The sequence below is a fragment of the Scyliorhinus torazame genome, chromosome 19, assembly GCF_047496885.1.
Source record: "Scyliorhinus torazame isolate Kashiwa2021f chromosome 19, sScyTor2.1, whole genome shotgun sequence".
NCBI classification, from domain to species: Eukaryota; Metazoa; Chordata; class Chondrichthyes; order Carcharhiniformes; family Scyliorhinidae; genus Scyliorhinus; species Scyliorhinus torazame.
Window position 1 is genome coordinate 46,131,565 of NC_092725.1, and position 25,456 is coordinate 46,157,020.

The 25,456-nt window shown below is 50.6% G+C and overlaps 1 protein-coding gene across 1 annotated transcript; it reads right to left on the bottom strand.

Moving 5' to 3' along the window:
- Window positions 1-291: 291 nt before the first annotated feature.
- Window positions 292-23,161, bottom strand: mrps33 (mitochondrial ribosomal protein S33). The gene is made up of 3 exons (XM_072484240.1): window positions 22,870-23,161; window positions 15,271-15,508; window positions 292-1,763 (listed from the first exon to the last, which is right to left on the bottom strand). The coding sequence occupies exons 2-3, from the start codon at window positions 15,483-15,485 to the stop codon at window positions 1,661-1,663; spliced, it is 318 nt and encodes a 105-aa protein (XP_072340341.1). The 5' UTR covers window positions 15,486-15,508; window positions 22,870-23,161; the 3' UTR covers window positions 292-1,660.
- Between the last annotated feature and the right edge of the window lie 2,295 nt (window positions 23,162-25,456).

Genomic DNA, 25,456 nt, shown 5'->3' on the forward strand with positions numbered 1-25,456 from the left:
CCGATCCTCCGAAAGACCACTCTACCTAGGCCCACTCCCCTGGACATTGATCAGGCCCAATGCACCTAACCTGCCCATCTTTGGACACTAAGGGGCAATTGATCATGCCAATCCACCATCATGGTGGCACAGTGGCTAGCACTGCTGTCTCACAGCACCAGGGTCCCAGGCCCAAACCCAGCCTCAGGTAACCGCCAATGCGGATTTTACTTGTTCAGATAGATATTTTATAATAGGGTTAAGATTAGGGTTCTTCAGTTTCACAGCAGACAAAGAAATCAGACAGCCCAACACATTTCAGCATTTATTGCAATGAGGTCATTGTACTGAGGTCAACCATCCATTCTGATCACAATACTGTCCGGGAGTCTACCAGTTAATTACACACACGTCTTTAGATGGTGGTTACAAACTCTCATCAATCACCAGCTACGCATGCAATTATTGCATTCAGAACAATTCACGACCGTTAAATCCTCCAATTCAACCCAACTATTGGTTCACAAGCTGCCTGGTGCTCAACCAGTTCAAAAGCACAGCACACAATATTTCTTCAGTATGTCAAACCCGTCACCTGCCTTGTGTACCTAATGGTGAAGGGGAACATGGGACTGCCATTTACAGGCCTGAATTGATGCCAGGGCCGGTTAGCTCAGTTGGTTGTTGAATTAGGGTTCAATCCCAGCACCAGCTGAGGTAGTTCTTTGGGCTTGCCTGTTCTGATATCGTGGCATTGTTGAGCCGTGATTAGCAACCCTCGGATAACTAGGGTGTTATATGCAGAGAGGGAGAGAGAGAATTGATTGTATGGGGAAGACACAGACAAGGAAATGGGTAGCAGGGAAACGGGAAGGTGAGTTTTGTCTTGCCTCCCAAAGTTGCCCAAATGAGAGCTAGAACCCTGGTGCAGTCAGATTGTGCTGCCTCAGGAAGCTTTCATTTTGTTACTGTCACGCTCCACGCACTATCCCCAACATTGATCCATTGCTGCCCCTGGCTGAGAGCAGCCCGATTCATTTTCCTTTAATCTCTTCTAAAGCAGTCTGGGGTCCTGGCATCGCACCCACCTTACCTCACCGCGAGGTAGTGAGGGTAGTGAATGCTGCTGGGCCAATTCGACCATAGGCAGGCACCAGAACCAGACCAATTCTGCCCCACACCACACTGCTCACTGGTTAGTAATCAGGGGCGTGACGTCTGCCAAATGTCTGCACAGCCTGGAGGCAAGAGTGCCCTCATCAACTGCAGCACCTCGAGTGACGTAAAGCTACCCGAGCACAGACCAGAGACCTGGCAGTTTCTACTCTCTCCACGGGTTAATAACCTGCACCCAAATAACCACCAGGGACAGGGAGAGACCGAGTAGTTTGGCTTGACTTCCTCCTTTATAACCAAGGCTTGATTAGGAACTCTGTTTCTTTGAGAACTGCAGATAGAATAACCCAGGCAATGCAAAGAGAGAGAAAAAAAAATGAAAAGTTTGAGTGTGGGGACATGGAGAAAACAAATTCAATTTTATATTTTTATAAATAAATTTCCACTTTGCACAAACAATAAAGTTCTATTATTATTAAAATACTCGGAAAGGGAGAGGTGAGAGAGGCAGCCAGGTGTAGTTGACCATTGTGAGGGTGAGCCTGTAGCCTGACCAAAGGTGCCTCTATTTCTTCAAGGCTCGCTTTCCTTCTCCTTTCTTTGGCTTCCCTTTGCCTCGTAACTTCCTGAGTCGCCTCATTTCATCTTTGAAATCTTCATGCTCATCTCTGTGGAGACAAAAGGTGAGAGAGATGGGGAGGGAGTCACAGGCATTGTGGCTAGGCAGCAAGCTTTCACTCCAATCCTGTCACGTTAACACCCTGGTCAGAAATCTGATTCAATCTGCAGTCACTCTGGATTCAGAAATGCTCGGCTTTTGCTGTTCCTGTGTTTTTACACCAAAGGTTTTGTCAATTTAGGCAAGTACATAGAACATCCAGTGCAGAAGGAGGCCATTCGGCCCATCGAGTCTGCACCGATCCACTTAAGCCCTCACTTCCACCCTATCCCCGTAACCCAATAACCCCTCCTAACCTTTTTGGACACTAAGGGCAATTTAGCATGGCCAATCCACCTAACCTGCACGTCTTTGGACTGTGGGAGGAAACCGGAGCACCCGGAGGAAACCCACGCAGACACGGGGAGAACGTGCAGACTCCACACACACAGTGACCCAGCAGGGTATCGAACTTGGGACCCCCTCCACACCATCCGACAATCCTAGCTCCCACACCACCACTTTCACAGCACCTTACACCTGCGGCACAATGGGATGGTCTCACACAATTGCTTGTGTAAGCGGGTGTGATCAGTGCCATGTTGAATGATGACAACCGGCTCTGCGATGAACTGTAAGCTCCGGATCGTTAGACAATGTCTGACTCATGGCCACAAGTACACCCTCCACCTGGGTGGTCCCTGTATGCGTCACGGACACTCCATCACGTGGCCATGTGAGGTAGCTGGCATCGGTGTTTCGAGGACGACGGGGGGTTGGGGGGAAAACACACACCCGGCCTAACCGTTGTACTGACCTTCGACCCCAGCGCCACTCGGTCCCCTTTACGACCCCTCAGGCACCGGACTTAGCACAGAGGCATCTAGGTTTGGTGTAACAGTAACTTTAATCGTGACATTCACATACAAGTGCCCTAGTCCATATAACTAAGCTGTGCCCTGCACCCATGCCAACTTGCTACGTGTCGAACTACACCTTGGCGTTTCCCCAGACGGTACAGCAGGAGTGGAGGCGGACTGCTGAAACTCCTGCCCTGCGACTTGGCTCCCCGTCGGCGCACGTCTCCTGGGGCGGCCCGGCTTGGATGGGCCAGGCTGCTCGGCGGGTGTGCTGGATGGCATGGTGCCACCCTGTTCTGCCCGCTGCCCACCAGATGCACCAGGGACGGAACGGGGGGAGTCCGAGTGTTCTGGGACTCCCTTGCAGGAGCACCGGGACGGGCCCTAGAACCTCCTCCTCCCTCGGGGAGCCCGGGCCTCACTATGGGACGGTGCAGCGAGCGGAGAAAAGCGCCGTGGCACCACCGACACCTGGCGCTGGCAGTCCTGCAGGCCCACTGCGGCATCGACCAGGGTCTGTATGTTCGCAGCGATGGAGCTCAGGGAGTGCACCATCCCTGTCAGGGACTGTGCAACCGCCCTCTGGGCTTGTGCGACGCCATCCAGCACGTGCGCAAGGCTGCCGATGCTCTCAGCGATGGCCTGCTGAGACTGGGCCATGGCCTGCTGAGACTGGGCCATGGCCTGCTGAGACTGGGCCATGGCTTGCTGAGACTCAGCCATACCCCGGAGCGCGGCGGCAATGTCCAGCTGGCTCTGGGACATGGCTGCCTGTGAGAGGGCAACCTGTCCTGGGCCACAGATGACGTGTGCACATGAAGCTCACGCCTTGCAGAACCTGACCCATGGCCGAAACCGTTGCTTCCATTGCCTCCACGTGGACGCCACGCATGCGGTGTCGGCCTGGGTGGCAGCCATGACAGGCACCACTCCCTGCTTCTGGATGCGGATGGACTCCTCCAACTGCATCTGCAGATGCTGGAAGGCGGCCGTCACCCCATTGACCACTCCCTGGGTTTCCAAACGCATCGGGTCTGTGGGTGGGTCTGTTAAGTCCAGGAATCCCGGAACCGTCTGGGCGGCAGCTGGGTGCTGGGGCTGCCCGCCAACCGTCCAGCCCCTCGGCTGCTCCTACCTCCACCTGCTGTACTGGTTTGGCTGTGTGGTGCGCACCAGTCAGTGTTCCAGAAGCCTCATCACTAATGTGCCCAACCGAGATGAGGGTATCTGCGATGCTGGAGGGTGTGGGTGACAGCAGTGACGCAAGGTTCATGTCCTCATCGGACCCCAGGTCTGGGGTCTCCTGGGTCGAGCCTTGGACCGATGGACATTGTCCCCGGCCCATGCGAGGTGCCGTGTCCGGTCTGTCCAGTCGTCCTCTGTGTGTCACTGCCTTGGCTCTTCGTCCTCTCTTAGTCCGTTTCATGGCCGTCAGTGTCCTGACTGTTCGTCCTCTGTTCATCACTGTCGTTTGTGTCGGTCCGCTGTGCGTCCGTTTCCTGTGCCCCTGCTTCGGACGAGGGCCCTCCTGTCCGTCTTCCTTCCTCTCCCTGGCATGCGTCCCTGTGGGTGGGTGGATGGACGTGGTCCTGGACGGCGGTAGCTTGTCTGAGATGTTCCAGGACGATCGTCGGCTGGCCCTGGAATACACAATAAAGCATGTATCGTTAGACATACAAAGTCGGGTGTGAGGGGGTGGAGGGGGCAGTGTGAGTGGGTGGAGTGTGAGGTGGGCGTTAGGGGGTGGAGGGAGCAGTGTGAGTGGGTGGAGTGTGAGGGGGGCTTGAGGGGGTGAAGGGGGCAGTGTGAGGGGGTGGAGTGTGAGGTGGGCGTTAGGGGGTGGAGGGAGCAGTGTGAAGGACTGCAGTGTGAGGGGGGGGGGGGGGGAGGTGAGGGGCTGAGGGAGTGTAGCCAGGCAGGGGAGTCTCACTTGATGCTGCGCCTGCGATCTGGCATGGCACCACCTCCCGGGTGGCGGCTCCCCCAGAGAGGTCCAGAGCCCTCTGCTCATGGACGGTGAGGCGGTGCAAAACAGGTGATCCCCCTCTGGTTCCTGCACGCTCACGATGGTTGTGGGCTGTCTTATCCTGCGGGGGGGGGGAGCATCAGAGTTAGGCGGTCAGCAGCAAGACGCGCAGAAGTTGGCAACATTATGGCTGAGAGGGGTGCACTGGGCACCAAGCCACGGCGGCTCACAAGTGGGGTATGGTGCCCATGTGGGTCGGGTGGAACGTGGTGCCCCCCCCTCCTACGTGGACGGGGGGTGGGGGGGGCGACATGTGGTTGAGGGAGGGTTGGTGTGTGGCCCGGGGGAACTTGGGGTACTTACCTTGGCTGCCCTTGTGAGGTCGTGGAGCTTCATGCGGCACTGCTCTCCAGAACGTGGGGTGTTTCCCACAGCGCTAACGGTGATGCCAACATCACGGCAGTTGCGCCTGACTGTGCTGGCCGGGTGCCGGTGGCCACGTCTTGGGCACAGGATCGCCCTCCGCTCTTGTCATTTTTATCAGGGTGCAGAAGGGGTGGGTGAGTAAATTTGCAGACGACACTAAAGTCGGTGGCGTTGTCGACAGTGCGGAAGGATGTAGCAGGTTACAGAGGGACATAGATAAGCTGCAGAGCTGGGCTGAGAGGTGGCAAATGGAGTTTAATGTAGAGAAGTGTGAGGTGATTCACTTTGGAAGGAATAACAGGAATGCGGAATATTTGGCTCATGGTAAAGTTCTTGGACGTGTGGATGAGCAGAGGGATCTAGGTGTCCATGTACAGAGATCCCTGAAAGTTGCCACCCAGGTTGATAGGGTTGTGAAGAAGGCCGATGGAGTGTTGGCCTTTATTGGTAGAGGGATTGAGTTCCAGAGTCAGGAGGTCATGTTGCAGCTGTACAAAACTCTGGTACCGCCGCATTTGGAGTATTGCGTACAGTTCTGGTCACCGCATTATAGGAAGGACGTGGAAGCTTTGGAGCGGGTGCAGAGGAGATTTACCAGGATGTTGCCTGGTATGGAGGGACAATCTTATGAGGAAAGGCTGATGGACTTGAGGTTGTTTTCATTAGAGAGAAGAAGGTTAAGGGGAGACTTAATAGAGGCATACAAAATGATCAGGGGGTTAGATAGGGTGGATAGTGAGAGCCTTCTCCCGCGGATGGAAATGGCTAGCACGAGGGGACATAGCTTTAAACTGAGGGGTAATAGATATAGGACAGAGGTCAGAGGTAGGTTCTTTACGCAAAGAGTGGTGAGGCCGTGGAATGCCCTACCTGCAGCAGTCGTGAACTCGCCAACATTGAGGGCATTTAAAAGTTTATTGGATAAGCATATGGATGATAATGGCATAGTGTAGGTTAGATGGCTTTTGTTTTGGTGCAACATCGTGGGCCGAAGGGCCTGTACTGCGCTGTATCGTTCTATGTTCTATCTGCATCTAATTTTCCAATGTCATGTCGGATGAGCAAGAAGCATGATAGGCAGAAAGTCTAATGGCACGGGCAGTTTTGTAAGGACAATGACAAGGTGTAATGTAAAATAGAAAGCGTTATTACCATAAGAAGGCAAAGGGGGGAATATTAAACGTAGGCAGGTGCAGATTCACACTAGGAATGGTAATCTGCCTGTGCAAAGTCTGAGGCTTTCCGCAAAGGCACAAGTCATCTTCAACGACGTGTCAGGCACACATAATAGGGTTAATCCTGGTCTTGTAAATGTTATTTTTTTATGACTGTATTTATCCTATTCCGGTGATGGGCACTCAATTTAGTGTAAGAAGCAGAGTGAAATGATAATGGAAACATTTATTGCAGCATCATGTGCCCAGGTGAAAATCAATTCAAAACACTCCACCAGGTGATATGATAAACACGAACACACAGCAAATCTGAAATAAAGCACAACACAGCAGGTACAAACAGTGTGATCTTTACCACAACAATTAAATAGCAATGACAAACATGCTCAGCATTACTTGCCATGTAGCAGCACCACCTCAAGTGACGATAGTGCCGGAAATATTAAAATTCTCCCATTAATGATGTATTTTAAGCTTACTGAGACGCTGGGAGGGTTTTATACAGAATTCCTATAGTGCAGAAGGAGGCCATTTGGCCCATCAAGTTTGCACCAATCCTCTGAAAGAGCACCCTAACTAGGCCCACTCCCCTGCCCTATCCCCGTAACCCCACCTCACCTTTGTTTTATAATTCTAAAGTGCCCAATTATTTTTGTTCCAATTAAAAGGCAATTTAGCGTGGCCAATCCACCTACCCTGCACATCTTTGGGTTGTGGGGGTGAAACCCACGCAAACACAGGGAGAATGTGCAAACTCCACAGGGACAATGACCCGAGGCCAGGATCGTATCTGGGTCCTCTGCACCATGAGGCAGCCGTGCTAACCACTGGGCCACCGTTATACCAGGGAACAACACTTGGCATGCCAGGCGACTGCGTATCACGTATTCCCACAGTCTGGAACTTTCTGTTTAGAACGCACAGTAAAGGTCTTTCCATTGTGACCCTACAACTGGTCTCAACCCCAAAGTCAGAAGAGTCTTCCATTCTACACCATGATAAAGGCAAAATACAGCCGATGATGAAAATGCTGGAATATCCCAGCAGGACCAGCTGCATCTGTAGAGGAAGAAAAAACAGAGTTAATGTTTCAGGTCAAGGACCTTGCTGGAGGACACTTTTTTAAATAGGAAAAAGGATCCTTGACCTGAAACGTTACCTCAGTTCCTCTCCCGACAGTTGGCACTTTCGATTTTTATATTTCCCAGTCTCCACATGGACCATCCTCAGAGGCCGCCAGTTTAAAACCCGTGCGTCTGCGGTTGCCCAATCTCATTTGTATGTTGGGTCTTTACAATCACCAGAGAGTAGAGTGAATAAGGTGAAATTCTTTCAATTGGATGGATGGTCCGTTATGCAGACAGCACAAAATTAAGATCATTGTCATAATTCACAGAGTTATGATGATCTGGAATGTACTACCCAAAAGGATGTTGGAAGCAGATTCAATAATAACTTTCAAATGGGAATAAGATAAAAGCTGGAATGTTAAAAATTGGTGGTGCTATGGGAAAGAGCATGGAAGTGAGACTAAATGGATAGCTCTGACGCACAATGAGCTGAAGTCTCCTTAAGTGGAGACCAGTGTATACTGGTTCAAATCCCTCCACAGGCTCACAAACTCCCCATCTCTCGAACCTTCTACAGCTCTATAACTCTGAGATATCTGAGCTCCTCCCACTCCAGCCTCTTGAGCATCCCGGGTTTTAGTTACTCCACCATTAACCGTGTCATGGTCCCGGATCTGGAATTCCCAGCTAAAACATCTCTTGTTCGCTCTCCTCCTTTAAGGCATTCTTTAAAACCAATCTCGTGAGTCTCTGGAGATGGTCAACCTTAAGGTTATACAGGCAGAGAGGAAATGTGCAACCGCCAAGCAGACAAGGCGGACCAGGAAATTAGTATAGGAGTTCTCGCTCCCCAGCCCCTACCCCATTTTGAATGCTGGTGAGAATGATGATTCCTCTGGAGATGCAGCCAGAGGTAGTTCCACAGCCTCGATGGCTCTGCTGTACAGGGGTTAGGGGAAAGACTGCGAAAGCAAGTGACAAGCAATTCGATAGTTCAGAAAAGACATGTGTCTCTAGGATTGTAACAACCTGTACAGGACTCATCCAGCTGGGGATGATTGTTCCCTGTGCTCAACTGGACTGAGTAACCGGTAACCGGACCCTGTGCATATATCATAGATTTCATAGAATTTACAGTGCAAAAGGAGGCCATTCGGCCCATCGAGTCTGCACCGGCTCTTGGAAAGAGCGCCCTACCCAAGGTCAACACCTCCACCCTATCCCCATAACCCAGTAAACCCCACCCAACACTAAGGGCAATTTTGGACACTAAGGGCAATTTACCATGGCCAATCCACCTAACCTGCACATCTTTGGACTGTGGGAGGAAACCGGAGCACCCGGAGGAAACCCACGCACACACGGGGAGGATGTGCAGACTCCGCACAGACAGAGACCCAAGCCGGAATCGAACCTGGGACCCTGGCGCTGTGAAGCAATTGTGCTATCCAATTGTGCTGTATGTATGATGCTGTAGCTGAAATAAAGGACTTTTAAGAAGCTTGTTGGACTCCCCTTGCTTTATCACATTGGCGGCGATGATGAATTGGAGCTGTCGGCGTGCTGCTTGTTCGGCTGAGCTACCTCCCAGGAATTCTTTTTTTTAACATGTGGAATCCGGTACAGAGTTTTTTTTGTTGTCGTTCTTTTTCGGAGCTGTAATGTCATGGAAATCGAGTGCCGGGTCGAGTTTTTGCTGCCAGCTTGTGAAGTGTGTCCGCTGGGAGTGATCTGGAGTCTGATGTGTCCGGCAGTAACGGATGCAGTATCTTCTGAGCGACTTCTAGTGTTGGTCGCGTAGCGTTCCATCCGTCTCTGTCCATCTTTGTTTCCTGATGTTGGCAGTGATCCATTCTCAAGTTGCCACCGCCCTTTCGGAACGTAATTCTGGTCGTGAGTGCGGGTTAGTGTTTGAAATACTGTTCTGCGGCTGCTCGGGCTGCAGGTTTTGTGCCTAGAGACTCTGTTGGTGTTGAATTGACTGGGCATTCCATTTGTGACTTCTGGTCCTGTGGCAGCTTGCGTGGAGCCTTGCTGGGTTTTTTTTTATTTGCCTGTGTAGAGGTACTGTAAGAATGTCAGGGCGACAGCACCCTGGCATTTTGGTAGGTGCTTTAATTTTAGGTAAATTTTAGCGTGCCTGATTTAAAAAAAAAAATTAAGGTGTGTTTGGGAGTTACGGGAACGCCGATTGGGCCTTGGGTTGATGGGTCCGATGCCACGGCGCGTTCCCCGGTTCGGCTGTTGGCAGATTCGCCCTCTGTGTGACTGGTGAGGGTGTTAGGCCGGACATAATGCTTGGTGGAGTATCTGCCGGCCCGTCCTGCTTCCCCGTTTGGTAATGCCTTATCCGAATCAATCTTTATTTTTGTGGGTTTGTTGTCTGGCCACTGTGGGGTTTGCACCCGTTTTGGGGGGGGGGGGAAAGAGAAAATAACCTGCACAGGACTCATCCAGCTGGGGATGATTGTTCCCCGTGTTCAATTGGACTGCGTTAACCCAGCACTAGCATAAAAGGCCAGCAGCTGTAGAGCCAGCTAAAAAGGAACGAGGACCCGGGGAAAGGTAACCGGACCCTGTGCATGTATGATGCTGTTGCTGAAATAAAGGACTTTTAAGAAGCTCTTTGGGCTCCCCTCGCTTTATCTCAAGGATGGTATATTGCCTCTCACGCCAAGGTTAATTGCATCAGTAAGCTGCTGCAGAGCACCCGTAGGGAGGGAGCGGGTGAACAGCAAGAAACTGTGGTCCACATTGGTACCAACTACATGTGTAGAAAGAGGGATGACATTCCACGGGCAGATATTAGGAAGCGAGGAAGGAGCCTAGCAAGCAGGCTTTCAGAGGTAGTAATCTCCAGATTCTTGCAGTGCGGCACACTAATGAGTGTAGGAATATGAGAATACAGCAGATAAATGGATGTCAGGAGAGAAGACGCAGGAGGGAAAGATTAAAATTCCGGTGGTTTTGGGACTTGTTTCCGGGGAGACGGGGTCCGATGGTTGCACTTGAACAAAACCGAGCCAACGTCCTCGCAATACCATTTGCAAGAGCTATTGGGAAAGATTTAAATTAACTCGGTGGGCGACAGGAACCAGGAGATAACAACAGGAAGGATAGGCAAGGTGCACAAAGGATTAGGAGAAGTAGATTGCACAAGCGTAAGAAATAATAAGGCATTACCTGTGGTCAGAGTAAGGGGAAATGAAAACTCTGCAGGTACAGAAGCCACATGGAAATATGATGCTGTGCCAATAACATAGACCTGGCTCACAAAAAGTAGTTAGAACTGCTGCCTCACAAAGCTAGGGACCCGGGTTTGATTCTGACCTCGGGTAACTGTCTGTGCAGAGTTTGCACTTTCTCCCTGTGTCGGCGTGGGTTTCCTCTGGTTTCCTCCCACAGATCAGAGATGTACAGGGTGGTGAATTGGCCAGACTAATATTGCCCAAATGTGGGGTTATGGGATAGGAGTGGGGAATGGGCCGAGATAGATGCTCTACTGGAGTAAGGGCCAGTGCAGACTCGATGGGCTGAATTTCCGCCTTCTGCACTGTAGGGATTCTATGAAAGGGTAAGGCTGGGTACTAAATAGTCCTGGATACAAGTGTTCAGGAAAGAAAGGAGAGGAGCAGGAGTAGTGATTAAGGAGCATATTAGAGTGCCAGAGAGAGAACGTCCACGAGGAGTCAAGGGCAGAAACAATAGAGGTACCATTACACCATTGGGTGTGTTCTATCATTCACCAAGTAGATGGGAAAGTTAGAGAGGAATAAATGTGCAGGGAAATTACCAAGAGATGCAAAAGCTATAGAGCAATTATAGTGGGGGACTATCCCAATGTAGAGAGGGATACTGTAAAAGCAGTGAGGAAGAAAAGTTTCTGAAGTCAGTTTTCAAGATCAATACTTTTCTTGCTCAATGAGGGAATAGTGATCATAGCATCATAACATTGAGGTCAGCAATGGAAAAGGATAAGGGATAATCTAAAATAAAAATACTTAACTGGAGGAGGGCAATTTCCATGGGGTGAGGAAAGATCTGGCCCAGTTTTATAAAGGCCACGAAGAGTCCACACCGAGTTTTGTAGAAACGAGAACTTACTTTATTTACAACTATTATTTTGTACAGCTCCAGTAGCTCCCTGCTGGGTCTTCCTTAGTTGGTGCCTTAATGGCCGACTCTATTTATACAAAGCCAGACATTGTTAGAGATCCCAGTCCCCTTATCAAGGGAGCTCGTATTCTGCAATGTCCACGGGGTAGTTAATCCCCACCCCATAAGATCCGTGCGGGTTATACTACTCAGGTAAATTGGAATCAAGATTGACAGGCAAAAGTTCAAATGAACAATGGGATCCTATTAAAGGTGAAATAGTTTGGGGAAGGTTGAGGTATATTTCATTGAGGGGCAAAGGAAGAGAAAAAAAATTCAGAGTTCCCTAGATGATGGAAGCGATAAAAGTGAGAAAAATAGAAAATGGGTGCATGTAACGGACGCCAATTGAGAACCAAGCTCAATACAGAGGGTTTGGAGGGGAAGTGAAAAAAGTAAATAAAAGAAGAAGTATGCAAAACGACTATCAACTAACATTCAAGGGAATCTATAGACATATAAATAGTAAAAATGGTGGCATGAAGATGTTGCCTGGTTTGGAGGGCATTAGTTATCAGGAGAGGTTAGATAAACTCGGTCTGCTCTCACTGGAGGGCCTGGCTGAGGCACTAAAGGAATAATTCGCTCCTTTCTTTCCCAAGGAAGATGATGTTGCCGAATGTACACGCGCGCGCACACACACACACAAAAAACGGACAAAGAAAAGGATGAGATATAAAAGGAAAGAGCAGGAGGAAGGGGAACCTGCGATTGGAGGAGCTGGAGCAGCAACAGGGGAGAGCCAGAATCTGAGAGTGGAGGAGCAGCTCCTCACAGATGCGGTCTCCCCTGCTTACTGCTCTGCCAGGCAATGTCATTGGGTTTTTAGGGATTATTTGTGAGGTTTCCTGGGCTAATTGCCCCCACTGCCCCTGTGTATTTTGAACTCTGCTGGTCAGAACGATTTAAGGCATCGCATTAAAAAGGACGCCGTTGTCCTTTGTCGAAGTTGACTGACTGACAGGAAGCAGAAAGTGGTGGTGTGCGAGGTTGGAGGAAGATATACACTGGGGTTCTTGGTAGTTGTTAATGGATCACTGCTTTTCTTGATCAATATTAATGCAGAGCACAATTTTAAAACCTGCAGATTGTCATGAAGTTACAGCCCTTTATATTTTTGGAAACATATTTTTTTTTTAAACTTTGAACTGAAGTCCTGGAATTTGAATGACACACAGGCTGCTTTATAATGGGAGGTCATCTTCCAATGTGAAGTTGAGAAAAGCCTAGGAAGTGTGAAAGGTTTGTGCCCCTGTGTGTGTGTGCCCGTGTGTGTCTCTTTATCTGTGTGAGTCTGTGAGTCTCTGTGTGTCTCTGTGTGTCTCTGTGAGTCTCTGTGAGTCTCTGTGAGTCTCTGTGAGTCTCTGTGTGTGTGTCTGTGTGTGTGTCTGTGTGTCTCTGTGAGTCTCTGTGTGTCTGTGAGTCTCTGTGAGTCTCTGTGTGTCTCTGTGTGTCTCTGTGAGTCTCTGTGAGTCTGTGTGTGTCTGTGTGTGTCTGTGTGAGTCTCTGTGTGTCTCTGTGTGTCTCTGTGTGTCTCTGTGTGTCTCTGTGAGTCTGTGAGTCTCTGTGAGTCTCTGTGAGTCTCTGTGAGTCTCTATGAGTCTCTATGAGTCTCTGTGAGTCTGAGTCTCTGTGACTTTGTGTGTTTTGCGAGTGTCTGTTTCTGCTTGTGGGTGTGGGTGTTTGTGCTGGGTATGTGTGTTTCTGCGTGTGGGTATGTGTGTTTCTGCGTGTGGGTGTGTGTGTTTCTGCGTGTGGGTGGGTGTTTCTGCGTGTGGGTGGGTGTTTCTGCGTGTGGGTGGGTGTTTCTGCGTGTGGGTGTGGGTGTTTCTGCGTGTGGGTGGGTGTTTCTGCGTGTGGGTGTTTCTGCGTGTGGGTGTGTGTGTTTCTGCGTGTGGGTGTGGGTGTTTCTGCGTGTGGGTGTGGGTGTTTCAGCGTGTGGGTGTGGGTGTTTCTGCGTGTGGGTGTGGGTGTTTCTGCGTGTGGGTGTGTATGTCTCTGCGTGTGTTTGTGTCTATGTTTGTATGTGCCTGTGTATGTGTGAGTGTGTGCATAAAATGTTGCACCTTTTATTATTTTTTTCCTCAGATTTAGTCGCTAATAAACGTGCACTTTCTTTGACTCAAGAAAATCTGGTTATTGGCTCCTTATTCATGGCAGATAATAAAAAAAGAAACTCGGAATGGGGAAAATAAATTTTAAAAACCTTTTTTGTGGCCAACCGAGGAGGCTGAATAGAATCGAACCTGTTCACTTCTCCTCACCTGTTTGTAACACAATGAGATAACAAGTGGTATTGTGAACTGTGAGGAAGATAATGATAGACTTTGAGAGGACATTGACAGACTGATGCAATGGGCGGACATGTCACAGACTAAATTGAACGCAGAGAACAAGGAGAGGCAATATAAATGAAAGGACAATTCTAAAATGGGTGCAGGAGTAGAGGGCTGTGGATATATCATAGGTGCAGGTTGAGAAAATGGTTACAAAAAGACATTCGGGGGCCTCGGGTGCATAAAGTACAAAAGAAAATAAGTTTCGGTGAAACGCTGGCTCAGCCTCAGCTGGAATGTTAGGTCCAATTCTGGTCATCACACTTCAGGAAATGGGATGATGCCTGACCAGACCCCGGGATTGGGGAGAGAAATTTTGTTTAAAGCTGATAAAGGTTGAGATTCGAGACTCTTGCTTTTATAATAAAGCTGCAAGCTTCCACGGCTTTTGAACAAACAAAAGACAAACTTTACTGTACAAGTTCAGAAAGATGGAACAATTTACAATACGTATCTTAAACTCAGGGTAAGAATGAGGTGGATGTGAATTAACAGACAAGCTGTGGTCAAACGCTCCACAGTGTAAATCAAATGTCAGATGCTGTGAAGACAGATCCCACGGATTTGTCAAGAACTCAGGGACACTGTGAGTCACCAAATGTCATTAAAATTCTGTCTCCTTCACAAGGGATTCCAATTCTTTACTTTCAAAGATCTTATGTCGGAACTCTCTCAAAGATGCTCTGACCTGGACTGGCTGAACTACTGCTCACTTCCCAGGGTTTGAGTCTCATTTCCCGAGATTACATTCCCCAGTCTGAACTCCAGCCTTTAATTACTGGTGTAATTTCAGCTCCCCGGGTCTTCCTCCAAGCCTTCGCTACCTGGAGCCTACCCAACTCACCTCCTCAGAGCTAACAATGGCACTTCAGCTGTGTAGAACTAGCCATCTTCTTTTACGGCTGCTCCTGACTAACGGGGAGGGTCAGACATTGGGGGAGGGTCGGACATTGGGGAAGGGGGATTGGGTTCTTTGGATTGGGGGGGTGGGGCTTATGACAGGTGGGGCGGAGGTTCCGGTTTTATCGGGGATGAGAGATGAGCCTGGGCTGGTGTGGGGGGGTCGTGTGTGGCTGGGGAAAATCCCATGGGGTCAGGATAGTTAGTCGGGGGTGCCCCGTGTGGCGATTAATATGGGTGTTCAAAATAGCTGCCCATAAGTAAGAGGAAGTTTTAATTCTTCTAACTTTTTCAGAGTAATTGTTAGATGGCAAAACCATCTGAAATTGCGATTTAAATCGCTTGTTTGGATGGTTCCTACTGCAGTACAAGTGCCCAGAGGAAGTTAGCACATGTGGGCCATTGCAGGGCAAACCTTTACCTTGGAGGTTCTGAGAGGGATTCACCCCTCCCCCCCTTCAAATGCGATGCTGGGGAGCGTGGATAACAAGGTCTGATGTGTTAAATAATCATCTTTAGTCTAACCAGCAGCTGCTGCACGACACAAAAAGTACCTGCACACTGAAGCATGCGCAGAGCTAATCAAGGAAATTATAAAGAGAGGGCAAGAGAGAATGGAGGACAGGTACCTGTACAAACCCAGGAGTCGCACCTTCTTCATCAGGCTGTAGTATTGGTTGTGTTGTGGGTACCAGTCATACACCTCTTTCCGCAGTGCCAGTGGCTGCTCGCTGAACAGCTTCACCACCTTCATTGACCGGCCATCAGTAGGTCGCGCGACCTCCTGAAAGATCTGTGCACTGAGCCGCACCATGCGCCGGGCGTAATTGGACAGCGTCGACATGACAGCTTCACAGCAGTCAGCACCTGCAGGAGAAACAGCAGGAACATGACAGTGACATCACCAGTACCGTAGACACATTATACAGTGACAGACCAGTCCCCACCAGTACTGTACCCCAGTGTTATTCAGTGACAGACCCGTCCCCACCAGTACTGTACCCCAGTGTTATACAGTGACAGACCTGTCCCCACTAGTACTGTACCCCAGTGTTATACAGTGACAGACCTGTCCCCACCAGTACTGTACCCCAGTGTTATACAGTGACAGACCTGTCCCCACTAGTACTGTACCCCAGTGTTATTCAGTGACAGACCTGTCCCCACCAGTACTGTACCCCAGTGTTATGCAGTGACAGACCTGTCCCCACCAGTACTGTACCCCAGTGTTATACAGTGACGGACCTGTCCCCACTAGTACTGTACCCCAGTGTTATACAGTGACAGACCAGTCCCCACCAGTACTGTACCCCAGTGTTATTCAGTGACAGACCCGTCCCCACCAGTACTGTACCCCAGTGTTATACAGTGACAGACCTGTCCCCACTAGTACTGTACCCCAGTGTTATACAGTGACAGACCTGTCCCCACCAGTACTGTACCCCAGTGTTATACAGTGACAGACCTGTCCCCACTAGTACTGTACCCCAGTGTTATTCAGTGACAGACCCGTCCCCACCAGTACTGTACCCCAGTGTTATGCAGTGACAGACCCGTCCCCACCAGTACTGTACCCCAGTGTTATACAGTGACAGACCTGTCCCCACTAGTACTGTACCCCAGTGTTATACAGTGACAGACCTGTCCCCACTAGTACTGTACCCCAGTGTTATTCAGTGACAGACCCGTCCCCACCAATACTGTACCCCAGTGTTATGCAGTGACAGACCTGTCCCCACCAGTAATGTACCCCTGTGTTATACAGTGACGGACCTGTCCCCACTAGTACTGTACCCCAGTGTTATTCAGTGACAGACCAGTCCCCACCAGTACTGTACCCCAGTGTTATACAGTGACAGACCAGTCCCCACCAGGACTGTACCCCAGTGTTATACAGTGACAGACCAGTCCCCACCAGTACCGTACCCCAGTGTTATACAGTGACAGACCAGTCCACCAGGACTGTACCCCAGTGTTATACAGTGACAGACCTGTCCCCACCAGTGCTGTACCCCAGTGTTATACAGTGACAGACCCATCCCCACCAGTACTGTAACCCAGTGTTATACAGTGACAGACCTGTCCCCACCAGTACTGTACCCCAGTGTTATACAGTGACAGACCCGTCTCCACCAGTACTGTACCCCAGTGTTATACAGTGACAGACCCATCCCCACCAGTACTGTAACCCAGTGTTATACAGTGACAGACCTGTCCCCACCAGTACTGTACCCCAGTGTTATACAGTGACAGACCCGTCTCCACCAGTACTGTAACCCAGTGTTATACAGTGACAGACCTGTCCCCACCAGTACTGCACCCCAGTGTTATACAGTGACAGACCTATCCCCACCAGTACTGTAACCCAGTGTTACACAGTGACAGACCCATCCCCACCAGTACTGTAACCCAGTGTTACACAGTGACAGACCCATCCCCAACAGTACTGTAGCCTAGTGTTATACATTGACAGACCCATCCCCACCAGTACTGTAACCCAGTGTTATGCAGTGACAGACCCATCCCCACCAGTACTGTACCCCAGTGTTATACAGTGACAGACCTGTCTCCACCAGTACTGTACCCCAGTGTTATACAGTGACAGACCCGTCCCCACCAGTACTGTATCCCAGTGTTATAGTGACAGACCTGTCACCACCAGTGCTGTACCCCAGTGTTATACAGTGACAGACCTGTCCCCACCAGTACTGTATCCCAGTGTTATACAGTGACAGACCCATCCCCACCAGTACTGTAACCCAGTGTTACACAGTGACAGACTCATCCCCACCAGTACTGTACCCCAGTGTTACACAGCGACAGACCCATCCCCACCAGTACTGTAACCCAGTGTTATACAGAGACAGACCCATCCCCACCAGTACTGTAACCCAGTGTTATACAGTGACAGACCTGTCCCCACCAGTTCTGTACCCCAGTGTTATAGAGTGACAGACCTGTCCCCACCAGTACTGTACTCCAGTGTTATACAGTGACAGACCTGTCCCCACCAGTTCTGTACCCCAGTGTTATACAGTGACAGACCTGTCCCCACCAGTACTGTACCCCAGTGTTATACAGTGACAGACACTGTCCCATCAGTACTGTACCCCAGTGTTATACAGTGTCAGACCTGTCCCCACCAGTACTGTACCCCAGTGTTATACAGTGACAGACACTGTCCCCGCCAGTACTGTAGCCCAGTGTTGCACAGTGACAGACCTGTCCGCACCAGTATAAGGAACAAGGAACAAAGAAACGTACAGCACAGGAACAGGCTCTTCGGCCCTCCAAGCCCATGCCGACCATGCTGCCCGTCAAAACTAAAATCTTCTACATTCCGGGGTCCGTATCACTCTATTCCCATCCTATTCATGTATTTGTCAAGATGCCCCTTAAATGTCACTATCATCTCTGCTTTCACCACCTCCTCCGGCAGCGAGTTCCAGGCACCCACTATCCTCTGTGTAAAAAACTTGCCTCGTACATCTACTCTAAACCTTGCCACTCTCACCTTAAATCTATGCCCTCTAGTAATTGACCCCTCTACCCTGGGAAAAAGTCTCTGACTATGCACTCTGTCTATGCCCTTCATAATTTTGTAGACCTAACAGTCCTCTGACCTCTGACAGTCCTCATCGCGATCCGCAATTCCACCAACCTTTGTGTCGTCCGCAAACTTACTAATCAGACCAGTTACATTTTCCTCCAAATCGTTTTATACTATACTCCAAGTGTGGCCTAACTAAGGTTCTATACAGCTGCAACATGACTTGCCAATTTTTATACTCAATGCCTAGGCCGATGAAGGCAAGCATGCCGTATGCTCCCCGTGGGTTTCCTCCGGGTGCTCCGGTTTCCTCCCACAGTCCAAAGATGTGCAGGGTAGGTGGATTGGCCATGATAAATTGCCCTTAGTGTCCAAAATTGCCCTTGGTGTTGGGTGGAGGTGTTGAGTTTGGGTGGGGTGCTCTTTCCAAGAGCCGGTGCAGACTCAAGGGGCCGAATGGCCTCCTTCTGCACTGTAAATTCAATGATAATCTATGATTAATCTAGGACAAAGGTTCGGCACAACATCGTGGGCCGAAGGGCCTGTTCTGTGCTGTATTTTCTATGTTCCATGTTCTATGTATGCCTTCTTGACTACCTTCTCCACCTGTGTTTTCCCTTTCAGTGACCTGTGGACCTGCACACCTAGATCTCTCGGACTGTCAATACTCTTGAGGGTTCTACCATTCACTGTATTAGACCTTTCAAAATGCATTACCTCACATTTGTCTGGATTAAACTCCATCTGCCATTTCCGCCCAAGTCTCCAAATGATCTAAATCCTGCTGTATCCTCTGACAGTTCTCATCGCTATCCGCAATTCCACCAACCTTTGTGTCGTCTGCAAACTTACTAATCAGACCAGTTACCTTTTCCTCCAAATCATTTATACATACTACGAAAAGCAACGGTCCCTACGGAACACCACTAGTCACTGCCCTCCAATCAGAAAAGCACCTTTCCATTGCTACTCTCTGCCTTCTATGACCTAGCCAGTTCTATATCCATCTTGCCAACTCATCTCTGATCACGGGTGACTTCACCTTTTGTACCAGTCTGCCATGAGGGACCTTGTCAAAGGCCTTACTGAAGTCCATATAGACAACATCCACTGCCCTACCTGCATCAATCATCTTTGTGACCTCCTCAAAAAACTCTATCAAGTTAGTGAGACACGACCTCCCCTTTACAAAACCGTGCTGCCTCTCGCTAATACGTCCATTAGTTTCCAAATCGGAGTAGATTCATAGATTCATAGAATTTACAGTGCAGGAGGCCATTCAGCCCATCGAGTCTGCACCGGCTCTTGGAAAGAGCAACCTACCCAAGGTCCACACCTCCACCCTATCCCCATAACCCAGCAACCACACCCAACACTATGGGCAATTCTGGACACTAAGGGCAATTTAGCATGGTCAATCCAACTAACCTGCACATCTTTGGGCTGTGGGAGGAAACCGGAGCACCCGGAGGAAACCCACGCACACACGCGGAGAACGTGCAGACTCCGCACAGCCAGCGACCCAAGCCGGAATCGACCCTGGGACCCTGGAGCTGTGAAGCAATTGTGCTAACCACAATGCTACCGTGCTGCCCTACAATGCTACCGTGCTGCCGAGATCCTGTCTCGAAGAATTCTCTCCAGTAATTTCCCTACCACTGATGTAAGGCTCACCGGCCTGTAGCTACCCTTCTTAAACAGAGGACACAACATTGGCTATTTTCGAGACCTCCGGGACACCACCTGAAGACAGTGAGGATCCAAAGATTTCTGTCAAGGACTCAGCAATTTCCCATCTTGAGTCATTCAGTATTCTGGGGTAGATCCCAACAGGACCTGGGGACTTATCCACCTTAATATTTTTCAAGATGCCCAACACCTCTTCTTTTTGCATCTCAATGTGACTCAGGCGATCTACACACCCTTCTCCAGACTCAACATCCACCAATTCCTTCTCTTTGTTGAGTACTGTACTCCAGTGTTATAGTGACAGACCTGTCCCCACCAGTACTGTACCCCAGTGTGAGACAGTGACAAACCTGTCCCCACCAGTACTGTGCCCCAGTGTTACAGTAACAGACCCGGCCCCACCAGTACTGTATCCCAGTGTTGTACAGTGACAGACCTGTCCCCACCAGTACTGTGCCCCAGTGCTATACAGTGACAGACCTGACCCCACCAGTACTGTACCCCATTGTTTTACAGTGACAGACCTGACCCAGCAGTACAGTACCCCAGTGTTACACAGCGACAGACCTGTCCCCAGTGGTACTGTACCCCAGTGTTGTACAGTGACAGACCTGTCCACAGCAGTACTGTACCCCGGTGTTATACACTGTCAGACCTGTCCCCAGCAGTACTGTACCGCAGTGTTACAGTGACAGACCATCCCCACCAATACTGAGCTTTGACAAAGAATCATCGGACTCGAAACGTTAGCTCTTTTCTCTCCCTACAGGTGCTGCCAGACCTGAGATTTTCCAGCATTTTCTCGTTCATTCCCACCAGCACTGTACCCCAGTGTGACACAGTGAGAGACCTGTCCCCACCAGTACTGTACCCCAGTGTTATACAATGACAGTTCCTGTCCCCAACAGTACTGTACCCCAGTGTTATACTGTGACAGACCTGTCCTCGCCAGGACTGTATCCCTGTGTTATCAGTGACAGACCCATCCCCACCAGTACTGTCCCCTAGTGTTAGACATTGAAGACCATCCCCACCAGTACTGTACCCCAGTGTTATACAGTGATACACCACCCCACCTTACTGTACTCCAGTGTTACATTGAGACAGACCTGCTTTCTCCAGTACAGTACCCCAGTGGTATACAGTGATGGACCATCCCCACCAGTACAGTACCAGTGTTATACAGTGACAAATCGTCCCCACCAGTACTGTACCCCAGTGTTATACTGAGACCTGTCCCCACCAGTACTGTACCCCAGTGTTATACAGTGACTGACCCGTCCCCACCAGTACTGTACCTCAGTGTTATACAGTGACAGACCCGTCCCCACCAGTACTGTACCGCAGTGTTATACAGTGACAGACCCGTCCCCACCAGTACTGTACCCCAGTGTTATACAATCACAGACCCGTCCCCACCAGTACTGTACGTCAGTGTCATACAGTGACAGACCTGTCCCCACCAGTACTGTACCCCAGTGTTACACAGTGACAGACCAGTCCCCACCAGTACTGTACCCCAGTGTTATACAGTGACAGACCCGTCCCCACCAGTACTGTACGTCAGTGTGACACAGTGACAGACCTTTCCCCACCAGTAACTGTATCCCAGTGTTACAGTGACAGACCTGTCGCAACCAGTACTGTATCCCAGTGTTACACAGTGACAGACCTGTCCCCACCAGTACTGTACCCCAGTGTTATACAGTGACAGACCCATCCCCACCAGTACTGTACCCCAGTGTTATACAGTGACAGGCCTGTCCCCACCAGTACTGTACCCCAGTGTTATACAGTGACAGGCCTGTCCCCACCAGTACTGTACCCCAGTGTTATACAGTGACAGACCCGTCCCCACCAGTACTGTACCCCAGTGTTGTACAGTGACAGACCTGTCCCCACCAGTACTGTACCCCAGTGTTATACAGTGACAGACCCGTCCGCACCAGTACTGTACCGCAGTGTTATAGTGACAGACCTGGCCCAGCAATACAGTACCCCAGTGTTATACAGTGACAGACCCGTCCCCACCAGTACGGTACCCCAGTGTTATAGTGACAGACCTGGCCCAGCAGTACTGTACCCCAGTGTTATACAGTGACAGACCTGTCCCCACCAGTACTGTATTCCAGTGTTATACAGTGACAGACCCGTCCCCACCAGTACTGTACCCCAGTGTTATACAGTGACAGACCTGTCCCCACCAGTACTGTACCCCAGTGTAATACAGTGACAGACCTATCCCCACCAGTACTGTACCCCAGTGTAATACAGTGACAGACCTGTCCCCACCAGTACTGTACCCCAGTGTAATACAGTGACAGACCTGTCCCCACCAGTACTGTACCCCAGTGTTATACAGTGACAGACCCGTCCCCACCAGTACTGTACCCCAGTGTTGTACAGTGACAGACCTGTCCCCACCAGTACTGTACCCCAGTGTAATACAGTGACAGACCTGTCCCCACCAGTACTGTACCCCAGTGTTATACAGTGACAGACCCGTCCCCACCAGTACTGTACCCCAGTGATATACAGTGACAGACCTGTCCCCACCAGTACTGTACCCCAGTGTAATACAGTGACAGACCTGTCCCCACCAGTACTGTACCCCAGTGTAATACAGTGACAGACCTGTCCCCACCAGTACTGTACCCCAGTGTTATACAGTGACAGACCTGTCCCCACCAGTACTGTACCCAGTGTTATACAGTGACAGACCTGTCCCCACCAGTACTGTACCCCAGTGTTATACAGTGACAGACCTGTCCCCACCAGTACTGTACCCCAGTGTTATACAGTGACAGACCTGTCCCCACCAGTACTGTACCCCAGTGTTATACAGTGACAGACCTGTCCCCACCAGTACTGTACCCCAGTGTTGTACAGTGACAGACCTGTCCCCACCAGTACTGTACCCCAGTGTTATACAGTGACAGACCCGTCCCCACCAGTACGGTACCCCAGTATTACACAGGGACTATTTTACCTTCTCTCTCAAACCTGCCGTTTTTCTCCCGCTACCCCCATGGGCTGTTCTTTCCGCCGGAAGTGGGTCCGTCGCTCCGACTGCTCCCCTGTCCCGATCCCTGGCTGTGGCTGCCCTGGCTCTGGATCCAATCGCGGGCTCTGGGCTCCGCTCTGCCCCCGGGCCTTGCTGCTTCTCTGGGCCTCCTGTGCGGCTCTGGCCGCTCTGCTGGGCGTGGAGCCGCTCAGTCAGTGTCCAGCCTCACCCCATCAATCCAGTCCTCAGTGAAAGATCACACACACTGGCTGGGGTCACACAGCAATATTGGGGCTAAGACAGAGTGCCAGTCACCCAACAACGTCTGATAATTAAACCCTGGCTTTAACATTGTAAAATGTCCCTTTTCTCTTTTATGGCATGTGGGCGTCCCTGGCTTGACCAACATTTATTGCCCTTTAGAAGGTTGTGATTGATGTGCCATAATCACAAGTCGAGTAGTGAACAAAACTGAGGCTTTAAACAGAAAGCCTCCTGGCCTCTGATCCCGAACTGGGGCAGTGCCGGAGGTCAGCCACCTTTCTGCCGAGCCTGAGGGGAGGCGGAGCCATAAGGCAGTGGTTTACCACAATACATGTACTACAGTAACAGTTTACCACAACACATATAATATACTAACAGTGGTTTACCACATTCACCCCCTGTTTAAAAAAAAGAGTCCAGCGGGGGTGAAGTGGACTTTAAAGGTTGATGCACGATCAATTACACAAAGACCAGAGTAGGATGTAACCAAGGCTTTATTATTGAGATGTGTGGCCTCCTGCAGGAGCTGACAAAATGGCTGCTGCACTGGGAGCACACATATTTATACTCTGCCTACTGGGCGGAGCCAGCAGGCAGGGATCTACCCCCGTACCTGTAGTACAGCGGCCTTACCTTAAATCACCTATATCAACATCCTATATATACAATATATATATCAATGGTGACTACCACATTCACCCCCTGTTAAAAAAATGAGTCCGGCAGGGGTGGTGGAGAACTATATACAGTTGTGTTTTAAAAGTACGGATAATATTACAAAGTCAGGCTGTCCGGTGCCTTGATCTGCCATTGAGAGCGCCGCAGTGCTGGTGGCAACTCAGGCGGCGGCTTGGTCTTCGGTGACTTCGGGAGCGTGTCAAAATCCTGTTCATCCCCGGTGTGAGCAAGGGGAGGACGGATTGTCCCAGAGCGGGGGCAGCGGTGGGGTGCGCCAGGTGCGCTTGGAGGGTGGCGCCGGGTCGGACGGGGTGTGTGTGTGAAACCAGCTGGTGCCAGGTCCCTGAGGGAGACTGTGTCTAGGCGGCCATTGGGGTACGCTATGTAGGCGTACTGCGGGTTTGCGTGAAGTAGCTGTACCCTCTCAACCAACGGGTCCGCCTTGTGGAGTCGAACATGTCTACAGAGGAGAACGGGTCCTGGAGCTGCCAGCCATATCGGGAGCGAAATCCCAGAGGTGGACTTCCTAGGGAAGGCAACGAGACGTTCGTGGGTGGTTTAATTGGTCGCGGTGCACAGGAGCGACCAAATGGAGTGCAGTGAGTCGGGGAGGACCTCCTGCCAGCGGGAGGCCAGGAGATTTCTGGACTGTAGGGCCAGCTGGACGGCCCTCCAGACCGTCCCATTCTCCTTCTCCACCTGCCCATTTCCCCTGGGGTTGTAGCTGGTCATCCTGCTCGAGGCAATGCCCCTGTTGAGCAGGTACTGGCACAGCTCGTCGCTCATGAATGAGGATCCCCGGTCGCTGTGGACGTAAGCGGGGAAGCTGAACAGAGCAAAGATGGTGTTGAGGGCTTTGATGACGATGGCAGGCGTCATGTCTGGGCATGGGACTGCAAGGGGAATCGGGAATATTCATCGACCACACTGAGAAAGTACGTGTTGCGGTCGGTGGAGGGGAGGGGCCCTTTGAAGTCTACGCTGAGGGGTTCAAAGGGGCGGGAGGCCTTCATCAGGCGCGCATGGTCTGGCCGGTAGAAGTGCGGTTTACATTCCACGTAGACCTGGCAGTCTCTGGTGATCGCCCTGACTTCCTCGATGGAGTAGGGCAGGTTGCGGGCCTTGATGAAATGGTAAAAACATGTGACCCCTGGGTGACAGAGGTTGCCATGCAGGGTCTGGAGTCGGTCCACTTGTGCGCTGGCACATGTACCTCGGGATAGGGCACCGGGGGGCTCGTTGAGTTTACCGGGGCAATACATAATCTCATAATTGTAGGTGGAGAGCTCGATCCTCCACCTCAAGATTTTATCGTTTTTGATCTTGCTCCGCTGTGTGTTATAAAACATGAAGGCAACCGACCGTTGGCCAGTGAGGAGAGCGAATCTCCTGCAGGCCAGGTAATGCCTCACAATACCGCACAGCTTCAACGATGGAATGGGCCTCTTCTTCGACGGAAGAGTGCCGAATTTCGGAGACATAGAAGGTGCGGGAAAAGAATGCCACGGGGCTGCCTGCCTGGTTGACGGTGGCGGCCAGAACAACATCTGATGCATCGCTCTCGATTTGGAAGGGGAGCGTCTCGCCGACCGAATGCATCGCGGCCTTGGCGATGTCGGCCTTGATACGG

Excerpts from the sequence above, each read along its gene's own strand:
- mrps33 (XM_072484240.1), bottom strand. The coding sequence starts at position 15,485 with ATGTCGACGCTGTCCAATTACGCCCGGCGCATGGTGCGGCTCAGTGCA. Across the intron at positions 1,764-15,270 it reads CGACTCCTGGGTTTGTACAG|AGATGAGCATGAAGATTTCA; the intron begins GTACCTGTCCTC and ends TTGTCTCCACAG.